This window comes from Marmota monax, unplaced genomic scaffold, assembly GCF_021218885.2.
Source record: "Marmota monax isolate L192 unplaced genomic scaffold, Marmota_monax_Labrador192_F-V1.1 WCK01_AAM20220418_F8-fsc00111, whole genome shotgun sequence".
NCBI lineage: Eukaryota > Metazoa > Chordata > Mammalia > Rodentia > Sciuridae > Marmota > Marmota monax.
Window position 1 is genome coordinate 4,298,117 of NW_026695067.1, and position 15,409 is coordinate 4,313,525.

The window sequence follows — 15,409 nt, forward strand, 5'->3', positions numbered from 1 at the left end:
CTGCCTTCCCCAATCTAGGAGCCCACCTGGATCATCTTATACCCTCAATAGACCAGTCTTTGGGTATGTATAGCTTGTCCCAACCAATGACAGGGATTAGGGGTACAGGAGCCTTCTGGGTCTTATTGCCTGCCACCTCAATCCCATGTTGGGCTAGAACTGCTTTGCTCCTGGGCCCAGCCTTTTGTCTAGTCTGTTCATTGGCTCACCCCTCTGTGCCTGGCCCAGTTCACACTTAGCTCTCCACAAGCTGAGCTGCTAAGAAAGACTTTATTAATAAGGTCAGGGGAAGGGAGAAGACAAGGAGCCTGGAGATGGACACACTGGTACCAGGGATTACAAACAGTAAGAAACACTTTATTATAACTTTACAACATATAAATAGCATGAGTCAAATCTGTGCTTTCTGGCAGCTGGGCACCAAGTCTCCTCCCCTGCAGGCTCCTGCCTTCCTTCACATTGCACTGTTCATCGAGTGGCTCTGGCCGAGGCCCGGTGGAAGAGGCTGGAGAAAAGGGGCTGGCAGCCCAGTCCCGTTCTCCGTCTCCTTGAGCATGGGCCTGCTCCTGTCATCTGCTGGGGTTGCGGCTGGTGTGGAAGGACCGCTCCTCAGGGGTTAGGCCAGCAAAGAAGGGATGCAACAGGGCCTCCGCCAGTGTGATGCGCTGGGCAGGATCAAATTCTAACATCCTCCTCATCAGGTCAAACAGCTGCACATGCTCCAGGGAATCTTGGAGCATATAACTCTGCTCAAGGACACAAGGTGCCTCAGTGTCACGGCAGGGTCCACAGCAGTCCCCTTGCCTCTGGGATGCCTCCTTGGAGGACTCTACTTCCGCCCTCTGGGACAGACAACAGCAGCTCCTTGCCTTTCATGCCCAAGTTCTAAGGTTTTTGCTCAGAACTTAGGCTACTGGGTGTCTTGCTGGGTTGGTGCCTCTACCCCACATGCAAAGTCCTGACAGGTGGGTAGAAATCACCTCTGCAAAATTCACTTGTCCAGGCACCAGATGCAGTTGACAGACTTCCTGGCCATGTTTACATCTTCCCTCCCCCTTGCCTCAGTCCTGCCTAGTTCTTCCCAAAATTGAGATGAGAGGGAGGGTCAGGAAGCAGCAGGGTCTCTGACATCTGGCTCTTCTGGTGTTCCCCAATTATATTCATAGCCACCCTGTGGGGAAGGGGGAGGGCTAAGGGCCCCTCTGGGGCAGCTTGCAGGAAGCCTCACTGCCAACACCCAGCAGTCTTGGGTGCTGTCTCCCACAGAGCCGGAACGAGGAGGCAGCCTTTAGCTGCCCGTTCTGTCTCTGCTGTTTGGTGCCTGGGGTCTCCTTGGCATGAGTTGAGCTGGGGGAAGCCAGAAACTGACCTTCAAAGGTTTGCAGTTCTCCTTCACATACCGGCCATCAGAGCTGTTCTCATCCCAAACCAGGCCCCCTTTGTAGAAATATTTCTGCTTTCTAAAAATTAAGGGAGAGGGAATTTAAGAGTGGTGGGAGATGGGGAATGGCAGCTCCTGGCTGAACCCAAGGTAGAAGCAGTCTGGGTCAGCAGGGCAGGAAAGTCTGGGCTGCAGTTGTGCCAATTCAGTTGGAGGGCCATGTAATGTCCAAAAAAGACTGTACATATCTCAAGTGCCCTGCTAACTCACAGCCAGGAAAAGGCCCTCCACTGCCCTGAGAGAACCACCAGGGCTCCTTACCTGGTACGGTGGATCATGTGTGATGGGATGGGCCCTAGGATTTTCTCCATCATCACCAAATGCTCTCGGTTTTCATGGGTCTAGAGAAGGCCAGGGACAGAGCAAGTAGGGGTCAGTCCCAGCCTCAGCCCCTTCAGGGAGTACAAAGAGTGAGCAGAGATGGGCAAGTAGTCTCCCTGCCCAGGAAATGCACATCTACCAATGGAACCTCCCAACCTCTGATGTGGAGGCAGCTCTGCAGGTGAACTTGTCCACTGGAGTAAGTCTCAGCATGCTGCACTAGGCCTTGACTACACAACACTCTGGTTTTTCACTCTCCTCAGTTTGGGTGCCCAATCCCGATCCATTCTCAAGCCTGCACTCATGCTGTGCCCCCTTGCCTACAACTCGCTTCTCCCACCCACCCATGTCTTCTGTCCTAGCAGAAAGCTCTTTCCTGAGTGTTCCAACTGTGTGCCAATCTCTGCCTTTTCATGAGCATCCACAATTCTGAACAGTCTGGATCTCACATGACTGGTGGGGGGTGGAAGACACCTGTCCCCCTCAGCCACTCAGGGCTTCCCACCCCAGGGCCCTGCAGCACTCAGCTCAAGTAGTGTACCTGGAAGAGTGTGAAGCCCCGGTAGTACTCGAAGAGAATGCAGCCGATGCTCCAAACATCACAGGGCTGTGCCCAGCCCAGCTCTGCAAGCCAAAATGAGTAAGAAGCTGTGAGACTTAGCCTAGAGGTCATGGGTTACTGCCACTCTGGCTGAAGGGACTCTTGTCCAAATGTACAAGGCCCACTCTAAGGCTATTCCTACAAGGCCAAGTCAACCTGTCTTGTGACACTGCCAACCCTGGTGGCAGACTAACAGGCATGCCACCACCTCTATGCCCACCCAGGGTTAACTGCCAGGTGTAACAAGGCTGACTCACCAAGAATCACCTCAGGCGGGCGATAGTGACGGGTGGCCACAATGGTTGTGTGATGCTCATGGTCAAAGGTGGCACTGCCAAAGTCAGCCACTCGAATGCTGGTGTTCTTCACTGACTTTTCCTCACAGCTCTGAAAGACAAGGTAGGCCAGCCAGGTCAGTCTACCAGGTGGTAAACCAGCCCCAGAGTGCCACACCCATGCCCCAACAATGCTTTTACCTTGTGCTCATTGTAGAGGGTTTCAAACTCAGAATTCACAAACAGGATGTTCTCTGGCTTCAAGTCTGTGTGGGTCAGCTGGTTCTCATGTAGAACTAGAGAAGCAGGGGAAGAGGGAGAAGCAAACCCTGAGACCCTTGTCTTCCCCTCTGGCTCTCCCACCAGCTCTAGCCTAGACTCCTCCAAAGCCAGCAACTGCCAGAGCCGTGCATACCCATCCTCAGCAGAGAGCTGGACCTGATCTTATCTCCCCACTGGCATCCCTCTCAAGAGCTCTACCTGAGACTCTGAGGGTTTGCCTTTAGAAGGAGGACAGGGAAGGGCAGGTTTTCCATCCCCCAAACCTCCTTCCTCCTCTCCTTTGCAAAGACCAGGCCTCCTTTCCAGTCTTTCACCAAAGTCACAGCAAACAGCCTCAGGTGGCTTCCCCTCCCCAACACTCCCTGTGTAATTTGCAGGGTCTGTTGTGAAATGAAAACACAGGCCCCTTGCTCAAAACTGAAGTGTAACTGACCACAGGATCACTCACACATGAAGCCAGCCCTAAGCAGGGAAGCCTTTTGCCTTCAGCCCACCAACAGTGGCTTCACACTCAATCACATCTGGCATATAAGACCCTCACAACTCTGTGACCCACCATTTCCCAATATAAGCCCTCTCTCCACTGGAGTGAGTCTCAAGCATGCTGCACTAGGCCTCTGCTGAGCTGTTCCCCTTGTGCTTGATTGTCCCTCTTCCTGCTACCCATCCAGACCCCACACATCCTCGATCTATATCTTTTTTTTTTTTTTTTTTTTTAATTTTTCAGTATTTATTTTCTAGTTTTCGGCGGACACAACATCTTTGTTTTTTTTTTTGTATGTGGTGCTGAGGATCGAACCCGGGCCGCACGCATGCCAGGCGAGCGCGCTACCGCTTGAGCCACATCCCCAGCCCCCTCGATCTATATCTTATTGCTTTATGTAAGAGTCCTTTATGTTCTACTATAACTGTCACAAATCTGATGGTGCTGAACACTTGCACCACCAAATATGTTCTTCAAAGCTGGCAGGCAGATGGTTAGACAGAGGTAGAGGAGTCTATCAGGTCTAGTTTCTACCTTTTCTCCTATGCATGAACATGGGTGGCAGGATTGGCTCCTGGGCCAAATCTAAAGCAGCCCTTCCCTGTTTTCTTCCTGAGCACCTGGGGGCAGAGCCTAGCCCAAGAGGTCCCTGGAGGAGGGGGAGAGACTAGCCTTTCCACCCTAACACTAAGGTTCCTACCTAAAGATAGAAGACCTTTCTCTAGGGCCCCTGGGGGTCTCTTAGGCCCAACACAATGATTAGCAATGCTCTGGAGTGAATGGGGGCAGTCAAGAATAACCAGGTGACTTTGCTGCAGGAGTGTAGCCATCCCACGCTCCATCTGAGGGTGGACACTTACATCTAAGGGCGTGGCAGAGCTGGTAGGCCATGTGTCGGACATGTGGTAAGGGGTAAGGCTGGAAATTATTCTCCTTCAGGAACTCAAAGGTGTTCTTGCCCAGGAGCTCAAAGGCGATGCACATGTGACCGTGGAAGTTGAACCAGTCAGACATCAAGACGCACAGGCTGGGGGAGAAGGATGGGTGGGGCTCAGGCTCTGTGCTGGGGGCTGCCTCACTGCTCCTCAGATGAAGACAGCCCCCACCCACTCGTAGGCCACTGGGTTGTACACCACAATGCAGATACATGTGAAGAGAGCAGAGCCAGAGCACATCTCCCCACTGGCCATCCATCACCCAGATGAACTCTGGGCAAGACTGAACTTCCTGCTGCACAGAGGGCCAGGGCTCTGGTCTGAGCTCATTCACTTACAGGATGAGAGAAGCCCTGCCTCAGAGTTGCTGAGGGTGAGGTGGAGTAGTGGCAGCCTACCATATACCAAAGGACACCCCCTTGCTACTGAGCTTCCTGAGGGCCTGTGTGGACTTGGCCCTCTGTCCAAGCTTGGCTAGGCACCATGCTAGGGGGGGAGGACATATGTGCTCAGTGAGTGTCTATCTGCTAAAGGAAGGCTCTCCTCTGGAGGTCTCCTACTATGTGAGGTCCCCAGTTTTGCAACCAGCAAAGTCTCCAATTCACAAATGCAAGGCTGGGGCTTGCCTCAGAACACAAAGCTGGCTGGTGTGAAGCCTGGACTAAAGTCCAACAGCTGTTTAGGTAAGACTCACTCTGGAGTGTGCTGAGAAGGCACAGTGCCAAAGAGGTGACAAGACACAGTGAAACCCCAAGCAGTTGGGGCTGGAGCAAACTCTGTCCCCTGAAGGCTTCCCTCCCAAATACTGCAGACACTCACAACTTGTTCTCTTTGTCCTTCTCCTTGATTTTCTTGAGAACATTGATTTCTAGCCGGGCAGCCTCCCGGTACTTGCCCACGTTGCGGATGATCTTCAAGGCAACCTGAGACTTCCCTCTGGCACACAGGAAGGAAGCATAAGTTCTCATCAGTGGCTGCCCAGCCCCTCTTTCACCCTCCACCCTAACCTAGCAACTCCCAACAAACAGGCTCCATGAATAGCTTGCCTGAAGAGAATAGACACTTGAGGCCCAGCCTGCACGATGCATTACCAGATCTGTCACCTAATAGCAACTTTGCCTAACATCTGAGTTAGATCTATCAGGCTCCATGCTGATCTCAGGCTTTTAGGTTCTCAGAGCCCAGCCAGTGAAATAAGCTGCAGGCCAGGCTGTCCCACTCAGAGCCCTCCCTACTATACCTCTTGACCTAAGCACATCTACAAGCCAAAGAGCCTCTGGGGGCAAGGGTTCCAGGAGGCCAGGGTACATACCTTCCCAGGCCCTCCTCCCTGCCTGCCTATTAGCCACAGCATTTACCAATAACTGAAGAGTACCAGGAACTCTTATTAGGTGTCCAAGAAGGATCTAAACAATCCTTGCTCTGCCCACCTCAGTATGCTATTTGCAGATGTGAAGAGAGAAGAAAACCTCCTGAGGACCTGTCAAGGACAGCTAATGTTCAGATGCCCAGTGGTGACTTGACAATGAATTGGCCCTGACCCACAAGGGTATCTTCTGAGGCCTCCATCAATGTTCTTGACTTCCTGGTGCCTAGGTATAGATAGGTCCACAGGCCCAAAGGCAAAGGCACCTTTTAGAGAATACCCTACTTTGTTCTCCTCAGACCTTCAGGACCTCAGAACAAAGGCAACTACCCCAGCCTCCCAGCACAAGATCCTGCCATGGCACTTCAATCCTGAACAAAGGGAGTATAAGGCTTTTAGAGAAGCCCCCACCAGGCCTACTGGCTCTGAGGATGAGGCTTTCCTCTCATTGAGCGTCCACAAAATCACTTTGCCAGGCTTGCCTCCCTTTAAGGTCCCCTGAAGGATCTCTGGGTCCTATGTCTTCTCCTTAACGACTTCAGAGGCTCATTTTCCCTCAGGCTCATTTTCCAGCCCAGAGAGCTCAGCTGCCCTTATGTGTCACAATTCTTGAATCTGTCCTATCCTTACACTCACTGATCCCCACCCTAACCTCTTGGGTCACACTGGATTCATGCATGTTTAAATGGGAACTGGGAGAAAAAGGAAGTTTCCTCTCAGTCATATCACTGCTTTACCTCATGCCCATAGAAATGGCTGCTTCCTGGGTCTAACTATCCTTTGTAAGCAGTCCTCTTTTATTTTCAGTGCTAGACCTCGCACAAGCTAGTCAAGTGCTCAAACACTAAGCTACACCCCAGCACTGAGCAGCCCTTTTTTTCGGGGCAGGGTGGGGTGGTGTACCAGGGATTGAACTCAGGGGCACTTGACCACTGAGCAACATCCCCAGCCTAATTTTGTATTTTATGTAGAGACAGGGTCTCACTGAATTGCTTAGTGCCTCATTGTTGCTGAGGCTTTCTCTGAATTCACGATCCTCCCGCCTCAGCCTCCCAAGCTGCTGGGATTACAGGCATGCACCATTGTACGCAGCTGAGCAACCCTTTTAATGTGGAAGCACAGGGTTCCCAGATCTGCCTTAATAGCTGAGATATGCAACCCTGTGCAGCATTCTTTAAAAGAGTGACTGACATGGCTCATAGTTCAAATGAGGCACCAGCAGTTCATGGCTAAGGTTACTGTTCAGAGACCTAGTAAGGCAGGGAGGCAACTGGTTTCCAGGGGGTAGCCTCCCCAACCCAGAGCTACACAGGAAACTACTCCTCTAGTCTTGAGGAATGGTAGAGGACAAAGGTGTTACACTCTTAGGCCTGGGAGGGAGCAGAGTGCTCCCAGCAGCACAATATATATAAGTATACCCATCCCACTCTCCTTGACACTCAGCAGGGACTCTATGAGACTCTAGCCACACTGGGAAAGGCAGTGACCTGCTTGGTAAAAGTCCAGAGTCTTATTTCTCTCAACCAGGATTTGCACAGCCTTTCAAACAGACTAGGGTAGGTGGCTGTCAATTCTGGGCTGGACTTAGCAATATTCCCAAACCCCTGACAGGTCAAGAACCTGAATGAGTTCACAGGAAGCAGCTCCAGGCCTCAGAGGAGCCAGAACCTCAGCTCTGCTCTGATATCTACCATCATAGCCCTGAAGAACTGGGGCAACGCCATTTATCGAGCAGTTCTTGGGCAGGGACATCACATGCCTGCTGAACCTCAAGATTTCTCCCTTATTTCAGGAGGTCAGCAAAACTCCAACATGTACAGATCAGAATCCCACCAAAGAGTTTTCTCAAAACTCTGAGAGCCATCACTCCTGAGAGCCTCAAGCTAACTCTTCCTAGGATGACATCTGGAGCCAGCTGTGCTGCCCCAGCTCACTCACCTGGCATGGTCCAAGCACTCCACCACCTTGCCAAAGGTACCTTCACCTAGGTTCCCCACGATCTCATCTACAAGAGAAAAGAAGTGGGGCATGAGAGTCCGAAGGGCAGGAGGTCGGCGGCTCCTGCAAGTTCACAGCATTCAAATTCTCAAAAACAAAAGAGGTTTCTTTCTCACTGCTACTCTCTTAAAAACGGAAGTTGTCTAGTGTCTGTGTCATTCAGGCAATTACTGTGGCCCCACTAAGGCGCCACGCGCACTAGAGGCCCCTCCAGGCAGGAGAGGTCTCGTCTAACAAGGGGGGTAGAAAGTAGAGAGGTAAAGTTTTACGAAAGGTGGCTGTACATCGCTCTTGGAGCCAATCGCCGATCCGGCACACCAGGTGGCCCTCCTTGTCATCTTCCACACTCCGGCTGCTGCGCTTACTGCTCTGTTGGCTTCTCTGCATGCACCGCCCCCCGAAACGCCATCCGACCAATCGCATGGTAGGCGGTTCCGATTGACAGATTGAAGTGTCAGTCAAAGGCAGAGGTGGAGACGGTGAGGAGCCGGTGGGTTGGTTGGTTGGATTTTCCAGATCCCAGCATTTCATAAGGCACACAGCATATATAACGATAGGGATATTGCAAGGGACACGTCAAGACACAAACTGACTTCAAAAACAGAAAAGTAAAAACAGCTACAGGTATGTAAAGAAACTCGGACATTATCTATAAGAGGAGCGCCACAAACGCTCAGAAAGATGTCCAGCCTCTGCCGCCAAGGGGCCGGGCCCTAAGGACAGCCTCAGCCCTGACTCCCTCTTCTTCAGAGTCTTCCCCCTCCCTGGCCCTCCCATGGTGCCTTTAGCCAGAGCTAAAGACACAGTGAGAAACAGCACAAGAAGGCAGCTGGCCCAGCCTGGGTCTGACCAACTGGACTGGTCGGAGGGCTACCCTGGCTTCAGCTGCAGAATGTCCAGCCTGTCCTTGCCTGCCTCCTTCACCCACACAGCCTTCTTTGCACATGCCTGACAGCTGCCACACAGAGCCAAGCTGCTACCTGCCCCCAGACGGCACCCTTGGCCAGAAGTAACCACACTACCAGAGACAGCCTTCCATTAGCAGTCCTCCTGCCACCAGTCTCAAGCAGGAAAGGAACCTGGGATCTTCTGGGATGGCTGACCTCCAGTCCTCCTACAACGATTGGCCTACACAGGCCCCAAGTCAGCTCCTGCCCTGGCCTTGGCACCTGTGCTGCTCAGAGGCCAGGCCCATCCCAAGCCTTACAACCACAGAGGGCACCAAAAGAGAAGAAGCAGAGCCACAGACTTGCACTGCCATTCTGTGGCAGCATGTGGCACTGTACAGAGGCCACATGGCCACGACGGATTTGCACGCAGAGAGTCAACCATCAACCCATGGCCGCTCAAAGAAGTCACAGAGAGAGCTGGGCAGAGAAGATGCCTGGCCCCTCCACTGATCCTCAGGAGCCTTATGGACGGCAGAAGGGAGGCAGGGAAGAGGGATGTGGAGAAGAGAAAACAGCACATAACCTCAGAACAAACACTGGCTTTCTTCCCAGGGGACTGAGTGGAGTATGGGCTCCTGGTCTCAGCCGAGATCTGTACCACCCTCCACATCAGAACACTGGCCAGCCCTGTTCTTAGTATTTGGCCTGCAACAGGGTAAGGCCTTGAGCTGCCTGGGCTGTGGACCTCTTTGCCATTTCTTCCAAAGTCCCATCATACAGACAGCTGTCCCTCCTGTGACTGTTCCTCCTGCAAAGAAGTGAGGCTGAAGAGGGCCTGGCTGAAGTCAAAAGGGAAGCTCCCAATCTGAGCTGTCTGACCATATATGGTGACGCACACCTGTAGTCACAGCTGAGGCGGGAGGATGGCTTGAGCTCAGGAGTTCAAAGACCAGCCTAGGCAACACAGTAATTACCATACCAAAAAAAAACAAAAAAAGGTGGATGGGTGGGATGGAGATGTAGTTCAGTGGTAGAGCACTTGTACAGCGTGTGTGAGGCCCTGGGTTCAAGTCCCAGTAGCACATAAGAAAGAAAAAAGTCAGAGCTGATTGACATCCTCTCCATGGGGGCACTGTGGCCTCAGGGCCTCTGGGGAGGAGTGTGGAAATCAGACTGCAGAGGTGGGTGCAGTCCACATGTCAGAGCACTCAGCTACATCGAGGGTGATCTCTGGTAGGAAGGACCAGGTCATGTAGCCCAAGGTCACATATTGACAACCTACTGGGGTCCCTGAGAAGTGTCCCTGGCCACTTGCACCATGTGGCCTAGGTCTGGAGTAGTGTGTAGACACAGACAGGCTGGGACCAGCCAGAGCTGGAGCCAAAGCCCTATAGCTGCCCCTGGCAATGGGCCAGAAGACAGAGGGCCAAGGTCCCTACTCAGCCCTGCACCTGGACCAGACAACACATACACACACACATGCACGCACAGCAGCGCGCAGGGCTGGCAGTACTCACCCAGACCAGCCAGCCTGAGAGAGGCTAAAAAGAGATGAGGCCTTTGGCCCCAGCCAGCACACTCTGGCCACCACTCACCGAGGAGGCGCTGCTACAAGACCTGGTGCGGCGTTTGTGGCAGTGATGGGCATGCTTTCGGGTCCGGTATGGCCCCCTGTCCCGAGACCGCCGACGATGGCGAGAACGTGAAGATCCATAGCAGTCCTCCCCAAAGGATGGGCTCCGCTCTTCACACCGGTATGTATCGCTGTCTCGGCGCTCCCGGTATCTCCTCTGGTAGGGCAGGCGGTCGTGGCTGACAAGAGGGGGATGGGGATACCAGTCAAGTGTGGCGCTTGCTCCCACTAGCCAGGTCCCTGTTAGCAGGTAAGAGACCTGTGGGTCCCTAAAAAGAGCTTTCAGGGAAAGCTTGTTGGAGAGGCATACAGACTGAGGGTAAGTGAGCAGGGGAGGGGAAGGTGTGAAAATACCAAGCTCACCCCCCAGAACCATGGCTAATGACAGCATCCCTCCAGTGCCACAGAAGGCAGAGGACAGGGGAAGGTGAACATGTGGAGGGCAAAACACTCTGAAGTTACCTATAGCTTGCTATGACTATAATTTTGGTCTGGGGCCTGAGACAGGATCAGGGACCAATCTTTCCTAGACTGAGACTATGTTCCTAATTCCCAATGAGGAAGGCTCAGGAGGTTGGCAGGGGAGACACTGGCTTAGAAAATGAAGAATGTACAGGGAGAAGAGAAAGAGACACTCCAGGACAAAGAAAGGGTGGCAAGGAAGGCTGCTACTTAAGGCCAGAAAATGCCGGTTGAGATTAGACAAGGAGCCCAGAGGGGTTAGGGCAGGGATGGGGGGAAGGAGAGCTGGGCAGAAGTAGAGTCATCTCGGAGAGACTGGGGCTGCCAAAGCCTCCAGACAATCTTCCTTGCCCAGGTAAAAGGAGTCCCTCTTTCCTACCCAGCTCCCACTCACCTTCTGGATCGAGATCTTCGGGGTGGAGGTTCCCTTCGGGCTGGGTAACGTAGTCTCCCTTCATGTTCCCGACTGTAAGACCGCCTCCTCTTCCAGCGGTAGCTCAGGTACGGGTCTGGCTCAGGGGAGCGGTATCGCTTACAGTGATGCATCTAGGCAGTGAGAAAGAGCCCTGCTCAACACACAGCCTGCTGCCTCCAGCCACAGGGTGGCGTGGGGCACACCAGATGCTCCTGAAGAAGAGGCCCATTGTTATGTTTGGGGGCAGCCCCTCCCAGGGGTTTATGAAGTGAAGAAGAACTCTGAGGTCACACTGGCCAAACAGCAGACAATGGGTAACTCCCTTCTCTGCCAGTGAACAAATAAACAGCTGCCTCCCTGGCATGGCCTGAGGCCCAAGCACTCAGGGAAATGGGTGGGCCAAGGTGGGAATACAGGGTAAAGATGGTGAGCACTATCACAGGGATGCCAAGGTAGGGGGAAAAAAGGGAGACTCCTGTACTCAATTCCCTTCTGCCTGTGAGGTTCCATGACTTGAATGCTTTGGAAAGCCTGAGGCCAAAGGGCAGCTGGCATAGAGCCAACACACAGAGCAAAGAGCCAAAGCCTGGTTTGAGAGGCTCAAAGTTACCTGGCTGAGGCCCTAAACTGGACTCATTCAAGGCAGTAAAACAAGTCAGCACCAGGAGCCACAGCAGAAATGAGAAAACAAGCCCTTGGAAAAAGAGGCACACAGTGGCTCACCGGCACTCCCTAGCTTATACGAGGGTCTAGCCAAGTGGATGTGGATGTGGACGTGGACCTGTTCAACCCTTTTTGGCCCACACTAGGTCTCAGCACCAGCAGGATGTCAGGATCCCAGAATGCCTAAGTTGCTTGCCTGGGGTCCATTTACCACCCCCAGACCACCTGCAGTGCCATGCCAAGGTGCCTTATGTTTCCCTAACAATACAGGTACCATCCCCTCTTCTATCTTGCCTGCTCCAGCAACCTCTTCTATGCCCATCTCAGGAGTAGCTAAAGGACTAGCTGGCTGGCAAGCCTGTCTACACAGATAGGCTGGGCCCCACCTCAATATTCCTGTCCAGTGGCAACTTATATCCACCAAAGGAAACTGTCAAGCTGGATCAGCCATCAGCTGAGAAAGGTGGATATGTGAGGCCAGCTCCCTGTTCCACCTGCATCCCAGCTTCTGACGTTACTTCCACAGGACGGCTAGGCAAGAAATTTGGACAGCCTCTTTCCAAGCATCTACTTGGCCATAGCCAGTCTCCCATCCTGGGCAGTCCTGGGCTTGCCCAACCAAGCACATTTTGGACAAATCCACCAAGGCTACCACATCTCTCCAGTGCAGTCTATCAGGATGAAACAGTTCCCCGAGGATAAGCAGGATGATGTGGCATACCTGCCACTGCCCCTGGAAGCTTTTCCATGGTCCTAAGAAAGGCAATGCCCTCAATCTCCCCAGTAGCAACACCCCCTTCAACACACCTGAAAGCCTGGTCTCTAGCAATCCTTGGAGATAAACACTATGTAAACTCAGTGACAGAACTTATATTTGTTGTTCTGATGATGATCTGACTAATGTCTCACTGTTTTTCTGCAATTACCCTGGGTCAGGTGCCCAAGCTATGGACTGAAAGCCTTATTTCACTCCACTAATTAACCCAGAAGACGCTCCACTGGTCAGGGCACACTCCTTCCCACAAGGCAAGTGTAATCCTGTCCAACCTCACTGAGCAGACAAAGCACCAAATCTGGATGTGGATATGGTCTAATCCACATCCCTTCATTCCAGGACCTAAAAGTTTCTTATGTCCACACATGTTTACATGAATGGAAAGTCGTAGAGGGGGAGTCAGATGTCAGTCTGAATTGTGACAATGCCACTGCCAGCTGTTTGCCTTTGGGTAAGTTGTTAAAACTACCTGATCTTTAGCTTCCTCTTACAACAAAGAAACAGTAATCTCTTAAATAAGTCTTTCTTATAAGTCAAATACCTTGGGCCCACAAGAGGTACTAAAGGCACTTTTCATTAACACTAAAAAGGTTCCATATAACCCTTCAGTGCTATTAAATGTCTTTTTTTTAAAAATTTTTTTTTTGTATTGTAGATGGACAGAATGCTTTTATTTTATTTGTTAATTTTTATGTGGTGCTGAGGATCGAACCCAATGCCTCACACATGCTAGGCAAGTGCTTTGCCACTGAGCTACAGCCCCAGCCCTATTAAATGTCTTAAGGACATTTTATAAGCCTCTTCTTCAAGGGATCTGAGAGAAGAGACCTCTGGCAGAAAACCCTGACTAAATCCCAGTGCTGCCACTTACTTACTGGCCTTGTGACCTTAGACAAGTCACTTTAGGCCTGGGAAAATAAAGATAACACACTTTTATGCCTGGAAAATAAGACAACACCTACCAGCCTGGCAAAGGAATTGCAAGTATGAGAGCCATAAAGTACCACACATAAAGCAATAATAGAGAAGACAATCTCTCCTATAACATTGGAGGCAGGTGAAATACAGAAACACCAGGTGCTTCTCCTCATCCTCTCAGCCAGGGCTTTAGCAGATCCCTTTTCTCACCAACTGTCACTGATTGTCTGAGACCTCAGCAAGCAGGTAGTTTCAAGAAGCTAAGGGACACAACTGTGCATCGGGAGGCTCTGCACAATGAAAAAGCAATGAGAAGGAAACCAAGACAAGGATGCCAGCTTTTCTCTGAGCACAGGCCTAGTCGGCTTCTCCTTTGCTTTTCCTGGCCAAAGAACTGGGCTGACAAGAACAGCCAGCCAGGTCAGCGGCTGCCCTCCCGGATTCACGCCACCCCAGTGCCCCATGGTTATTTTTGGCTGGCACTGCCCCACCACTGCAACCTCAAACCTGCCACCTCGGAAGCCACGGCCGCCGCCGGGTGAAACGCTCCTCCTTTTCAAGGGCACGGAGGAGGGAAGCTGGAAGGCCGCCAACTCCGCCTTGACAGGGGCCTGGCTCAAGCAATTCCCACCCCGGCTCCACATCAGGGCACCCGCACCCGGAACTGGAGCATAGACTCCCGGCCGGACCGAGGAGTAGCCTGGGCATTTGTACAGTCAAGTTGGCCTGGCCTGCTTCCTGGGCTGAAGCGGCTCCATCATAACAACAAAACACGATGGGACCCGAGGCCCTCGATCACATCCCTTCCTTCGCCCGGTCCCCGGTAACCGCCACTAGTGGTACGGAAGGAAGACCCGGCGGGCTGAGGCGGCCAGCCTGGGCTAGAATCAAACTCCAGGCGGCGCGGGGAAGAAGAGCCTGCGGACTAAGCCTCGAGTCGGGAGTAGGGAAGCGGTCCCGAAGCCCTTTCAGGCTATTCTAGGTCGGACCCCGAACTCATCCGGCGGGCAGACGTAGGGCAGAAACCGGATCCTCGCAGGGGCCTCAGAGGCCGCTTGGGCTCCGCCTCCAACACCGCGGGATCCAGAAGTTGGGGTCTGCAGTGGCCGCCCTCCGGGAGAGAAGCGGCAGGTCAGGGGTGAGAGGTCGGGGCCGCGGCCTGAGGTGAGCCGATGAGGAGAAAGAAACGGTGTAGACCGAGACTGAACCGATAGCACGGGTACCCACACCAGCCTGCCCGCCCAGCCGACGCACCCCAGCCGCCGCCGCCGCCGCCGCCGCGGGCCCCGGCCCACACTCACCGTCTCCCTGGCTCGGGCTGCGGCTAGGCCCCACTGCCCGCTCCGAGCGCCTCTTCCGCTTCCGGCTCCGGCCTCCGCCCGTGGCGGCCCCGCCCCCCCAATCCCGCGTGACGCAGCCGTAGTCGTCCCGGGCTCGACCTGGCCCAGAGGCCTGGCCGCTCTAGCACCCAACTCGGAGGCTCTGGGGGACCAGCCTCCTCGGCTCCGGCCGGTGCTGCAGCTGTGAAGACTAGTTCCGGGAGGGCCGAAGGGACATTCCGGGCAGCGGCCCGGCCCTCCACGCCGTGTCTCGACGCACGTAGTCCCTAAAAGCCGGATAGGTGCGCGTCCCCGGCTGACAGGACGCTTGGAGCCAAAAGGTGGAGCCCGGTCGACTACCAGGCTCTGCCCTCTCCGCTGTCGCTGCCCCGCCGTGTCCGCCTGCGCGCGGAGAGGACTGGCATTGTTTCCCTGCGACCTGGAGAGCACACGACAGAGGCTCTTGCGTCGGGGCTCCGAGAAGTGGGACGCGACTCCGCTTAAGTGAAAGAATCAAACCACATTCTCTCGGTTTGTGCGGGTTTTTTGAAAGCCGTGGCGGCACGCCCAAGATCGCTCGTGCTTGCAGAGCAGATTCTGGGAGGACACCCATGAGCGAGCCAAGACGGCG

At 53.4% G+C, this 15,409-nt stretch overlaps 1 protein-coding gene across 6 annotated transcripts; it reads right to left on the bottom strand.

The window, feature by feature from the left end:
• Positions 1-336: 336 nt before the first annotated feature.
• Clk3 (CDC like kinase 3) lies at positions 337-14,875 on the bottom strand. Of its 6 annotated transcripts, none has more exons than XM_046427978.2 (14): positions 14,761-14,843; positions 14,118-14,618; positions 11,083-11,234; positions 10,189-10,405; positions 7,988-8,084; positions 7,644-7,710; positions 5,159-5,275; positions 4,265-4,431; positions 2,840-2,934; positions 2,621-2,750; positions 2,304-2,386; positions 1,703-1,782; positions 1,370-1,460; positions 337-746 (listed from the first exon to the last, which is right to left on the bottom strand). In XM_046427978.2, the coding sequence occupies exons 2-14, from the start codon at positions 14,130-14,132 to the stop codon at positions 570-572; spliced, it is 1,488 nt and encodes a 495-aa protein (XP_046283934.1). In that variant the 5' UTR covers positions 14,133-14,618; positions 14,761-14,843; the 3' UTR covers positions 337-569. The 6 variants fall into 6 exon arrangements, with proteins under 6 accessions (XP_046283934.1, XP_046283935.1, XP_046283938.1 ...); XM_046427979.2 differs by having other exon boundaries at positions 14,449-14,618; positions 14,761-14,837; XM_046427982.2 differs by lacking the exon at positions 14,118-14,618 and having other exon boundaries at positions 14,761-14,875.
• Positions 14,876-15,409: the final 534 nt, after the last annotated feature.

Bases quoted from the DNA above. Each gene is read 5' to 3' on its own strand.
- Clk3 (XM_046427978.2), bottom strand. The intron at 1,461-1,702 runs GTAAGGAGCCCT...CTTAATTTTTAG, and splicing joins CACATGATCCACCGTACCAG to AAAGCAGAAATATTTCTACA. The intron at 747-1,369 runs GTCAGTTTCTGG...GTCCTTGAGCAG, and splicing joins AGAACTGCAAACCTTTGAAG to AGTTATATGCTCCAAGATTC.